The 5,000-nt window shown below is 44.4% G+C and overlaps 1 protein-coding gene across 1 annotated transcript in view; it reads right to left on the reverse strand.

The window, feature by feature from the left end:
• LOC121844409 (CUB and sushi domain-containing protein 3-like) overlaps positions 1 to 5,000 on the reverse strand; it is a gene marked incomplete at its 5' end in the record, with an annotated part of 112,105 nt that overhangs the window by 100,178 nt on the left and 6,927 nt on the right. The window contains one exon of the mRNA XM_042314440.1: positions 2,813 to 3,007. Coding sequence (XP_042170374.1) covers positions 2,813 to 3,007 — 195 coding nt within the window. The remainder of the gene's footprint in view (positions 1 to 2,812; positions 3,008 to 5,000) is intronic.

A 5,000-nucleotide genomic window follows, 5' to 3' on the forward strand; every position in this document is an offset into this window, starting at 1 on the left:
CATGAGACATACAGTATGAGAAGGCTGTAGACTGGAGAACCATGCCATGAGACATACAGTATGTGAAGGCTGTAGGGAGGAGAACCATGTCATGAGACATACAGTATGAGAAGGCTGTAGACAGGAGAACCATGTCATGAGACATACAGTATGTGAAGGCTGTAGACAGGAGAACCATGCCAAGACTAAATCAAATCAAATTGTATTTGTCACATACACATGGTTAGCAGATGTTAATGCGAGTGTAGCTAAATGCTTATGCTTCTAGTTCCGAGCCTGCAGTAATATCTAACAAGTCATCTACCAATTTCTACCAATAGTTCCCTAAGAACGCGAAGCGAGGCGGCCATCTCTGTCAGCGCCGGATAACATTGAGTCGAGGGTCTGAGTCCCAAATTACACCCTATTCCCTATGTAGTGCACTACTTTAGACCAGGGCCCTATTCCCTATGTAGTGCACTACTTTAGACCAGGGCCCTATTCCCATGTAGTGCACTACTTTAGACCAGGGCCCTATTCCCTATGTAGTGCACTACTTTAGACCAGGGCCCTATTCCCTATGTAGTGCACTACTTTAGACCAGGGCCCTATTCCCTATGTACATGCACGTACACGCACGTACACACACACACACACACACACACACACATACACACACGTACACGCACGCACACACACGTCCTACAACACAATCAACCTTCATCAGGACTGTATATTCAGACGAATGTCCTCTTCAGTTTAAACAACGAAATATTGATCAGTCACTGTTACTGTAGAGTACAAATTGATCATCGTTTGATCGTCAACTCCCTCACCTTGACAGCTGGGATTGTCTCCGTCCCACTCAAAGTGTGTGTGGGTGTGTGTATGTGTGTGTCTGTGTGTGTGTGTGTGTGTGTGTGTGTGTTGGAACATCTCATCCTACATTCTGGACAACACTACTTGGTATCTTTCTCCCAGCTACTGACCCCTCCGTCTCCCAGCTACAGACCACTCCGTCTCCCAGCTACTGACCACTCTGTCTCCCAGCTACTGACCACTCCGTCTCCCAGCTACTGACCACTCTGTCTCCCAGCTACAGACCACTCTGTCTCCCAGCTACTGACCACTCTGTCTCCCAGCTACTGACCACTCTGTCTCCCAGCTACAGACCACTCTGTCTCCCAGCTACAGACCACTCTGTCTCCCAGCTACTGACCACTCTGTCTCCCAGCTACAGACCACTCTGTCTCCCAGCTACTGACCACTCCGTCTCCCAGCTACTGACCACTCTGTCTCCCAGCTACAGACCACTCTGTCTCCCAGCTACTGACCACTCTGTCTCCCAGCTACTGACCACTCTGTCTCCCAGCTACAGACCACTCTGTGGCCTCATTCAGCCAGGGAAACGGACTGCTCTGGACTGTGTTGACCACTCATTCAGCCAGGGAAACGGACTGCTCTGGACTGTGTTGACCACTCATTCAGCCCGGGAAACGGACTGCTCTGGACTGTGTTGACCACTCATTCAGCCAGGGAAACGGACTGCTCTGGACTGTGTTGACCACTCATTCAGCCAGGGAAACAGACTGCTCTGGACTGTGTTGACCACTCATTCAGCCAGGGAAACGGACTGCTCTGGACTGTGTTGACCACTCTGTCTCCCAGCTACAGACCACTCTGTGGCCTCATTCAGCCAGGGAAACGGACTGCTCTGGACTGTATTGACCACTCATTCCCTGTCCCATTAGTCGAGGACATTCTCACCTTGACCGTTAAAGCAACGCTGCAAGTTCTACCGACCAAATATAACGTAGCACTCTGTTACCCTGACAACCGTGACTCATGTTGTATTCTACACGAGTCAAACGTAATGGAGTCCGTTTTTATCCATGTTGTGAACGTCTGCTGTTCTGATTTGTACATTGCTAGACATGACTGCATGGTTGACCTGATAGCCAGTGAGGTGAGAGATGTAGTCTCACCAACAACCACACATGCATTAATATTACTGCGTAAGAGAAAGCTGGTTTGATGTTGATGATGATGATGTGTATTCCTGTGTGTCAAATAGTTTTGAGGGGGGAGGTGCTCATTGTGGAAGAGGGGCTGCTCATGTTGTTGTGAGGGGAGGTGCTCATTGTGGAAGTGGGGCTGCTCATGTTGTTGTGGGGGAGGTGCTCATTGTGGAAGTGGGGCTGCTCATGTTGTTGTGAGGGGAGGTGCTCATTGTGGAAGTGGGGCTGCTCATGTTGTTGTGAGAGGAGGTGCTCATTGTGGAAGTGGGGCTGCTCATGTTGTTGTGAGGGGAGGTGCTCAATGTGGAAGAGGGCTGCTCATTGGACAGCTACATGGAGCAGGCCTTTGCAGAGAAACTACCCAGTACCCTCGTGGCACGCTGGGACAGCCTCGGGTAGAGGTGCAAGCTGTTGGCTCTGATATTTGGCAGCCTCGGCTGGAGGTGCAAGCTGTTGGCTCTGATATTTGGCAGTCTTGGCCACGTACACATGCGTGCAGTGCGTGGACTCCAGATTGAGGGCCTGATAAAAAGTAGGGCAAAGCAATTGGCTAGGTACTGCTCCGTTTCAGCCTGTCGTGGGCAGCCTGGCTGTTCGGAGAAGGAGGTGCTTTCTGTACCCTTGAGTGCCGTGCAAACAGGGTCCTTTGAAATGTTCTGATCCTTTTTCTGTCAATTTGATTGGTGGATTCAAATAAAGTATATAAAATGGGTGTGTGTGTGTGTGTGTGTGTGTGTGTGTGTGTGTGTGTGTGTGTGTGTGTGTGTGTGTGTGTGTGTCTGTGTGTGTGTGTGTGTGTGTGTCTGTTGCCTCACCTTGACAGCTGGGCCTGGCTCGGTCCCACTCAGGCCTCTTGCTGTTTCCCATCACACAGGTCAGTGTGGAGTGTCCTTGTAATAGATATCCTGCCTCACAGCTGAACGTCACCGTGGAGCCCAGCTTGTAGTCATTCCCGAGGCGTGTCCCATTCATAACGTTCCCCGGGTCAAAGCAAGCCTCCCGCAGTTTAGCTGTCGTGGGAAATATACATCATTTGGGGTTTGTTATTGCTCTAAATAAGACATATTATGTGGCAACATCAGAAGGTTGTTTGATATTGTTCTAAATAAGACATTATGTGGCAACATCAGAAGGTTGTTTGATATTGTTCTAAATAAGACATATTATGTGGCAACATCAGAAGGTTGTTTGATATTGCTCTAAATAAGACATATTATGTGGCAACATCAGAAGGTTGTTTGATATGGTTCTAAATAAGACATATTATGTGGCAACATCAGAAGGTTGTTTGATATTGTTCTAAATAAGACATATTATGTGGCAACATCAGAAGGTTGTTTGATATGGTTCTAAATAAGACATTATGTGGCAACATCAGAAGGTTGTTTGATATTGTTCTAAATAAGACATATTATGTGGCAACATCAGAAGGTTGTTTGATATTGCTCTAAATAAGACATATTATGTGGCAACATCAGAAGGTTGTTTGATATTGTTCTAAATAAGACATATTATGTGGCAACATCAGAAGGTTGTTTGATATTGTTCTAAATAAGACATATTATGTGGCAACATCAGAAGGTTGTTTGAGAGGTTGTATAGCATGGTGAATGTTTCCATCACAAAAAGATGCAATCAATCAACGTTTTTTTAAAGACGTACAGTATATGATACAAAATGAAGTTGTGTAAAAACCCATATTAAACAAACACACAAAACAAACTGGAACAAACGTGTCAGGACGTCCTTAGCTAATGTTTGTAAAAACACATTGAACAAACTGGAACAAACGTGTCAGGACGTCCTTAGCTAATGTTTGTAAAAACACATTGAACAAACTGGAACAAACGTGTCAGGACGTCCTTAGCTAATGTTTGTAAAAACACATTGAACAAACTGGAACAAACGTGTCAGGACGTCCTTAGCTAATGTTTGTAAAAACACATATTAAACAAACTGGAACAAACGTGTCAGGACGTCCTTAGCTAATGTTTGTAAAAACACATATTAAACAAACTGGAACAAATGTGTCAGGACGTCCTTAGCTAATGTTTGTAAAAACACATTGAACAAACTGGAACAAACGTGTCAGGACGTCCTTAGCTAATGTTTGTAAAAACACATATTAAACAAACTGGAACAAACGTGTCAGGACGTCCTTAGCTAATGTTTGTAAAAACACATATTAAACAAACTGGAACAAATGTGTCAGGACGTCCTTAGCTAATGTTTGTAAAAACACATTGAACAAACTGGAACAAACGTGTCAGGACGTCCTTAGCTAATGTTTGTAAAAACACATATTAAACAAACTGGAACAAATGTGTCAGGACGTCCTTAGCTAATGTTTGTAAAAACACATATTAAACAAACTGGAACAAACGTGTCAGGACGTCCTTAGCTAATGTTTGTAAAAACACATATTAAACAAACTGGAACAAATGTGTCAGGACGTCCTTAGCTAATGTTTGTAAAAACACATATTAAACAAACTGGAACAAATGTGTCAGGACGTCCTTAGCTAATGTTTGTAAAAACACATTGAACAAACTGGAACAAACGTGTCAGGACGTCCTTAGCTAATGTTTGTAAAAACACATTGAACAAACTGGAACAAACGTGTCAGGACGTCCTTAGCTAATGTTTGTAAAAACACATATTAAACAAACTGGAACAAATGTGTCAGGACGTCCTTAGCTAATGTTTGTAAAAACACATATTAAACAAACTGGAACAAATGTGTCAGGACGTCCTTAGCTAATGTTTGTAAAAACACATATTAAACAAACTGGAACAAATGTGTCAGGACGTCCTTAGCTAATGTTTGTAAAAACACATTGAACAAACTGGAACAAACGTGTCAGGACGTCCTTAGCTAATGTTTGTAAAAACACATTAGACAAGCTCACTGAGCCGTCGCTACGGAAGGCTAGGTGCATAAACATGGCCCTGCGCCTCACCTTTATACTCCAGATGGAAGCCTTGGTAGGTCATTGAGGCGTC

The sequence above is a fragment of the Oncorhynchus tshawytscha genome, unplaced genomic scaffold (assembly GCF_018296145.1).
Source record: "Oncorhynchus tshawytscha isolate Ot180627B unplaced genomic scaffold, Otsh_v2.0 Un_contig_5184_pilon_pilon, whole genome shotgun sequence".
Lineage (NCBI taxonomy): Eukaryota > Metazoa > Chordata > Actinopteri > Salmoniformes > Salmonidae > Oncorhynchus > Oncorhynchus tshawytscha.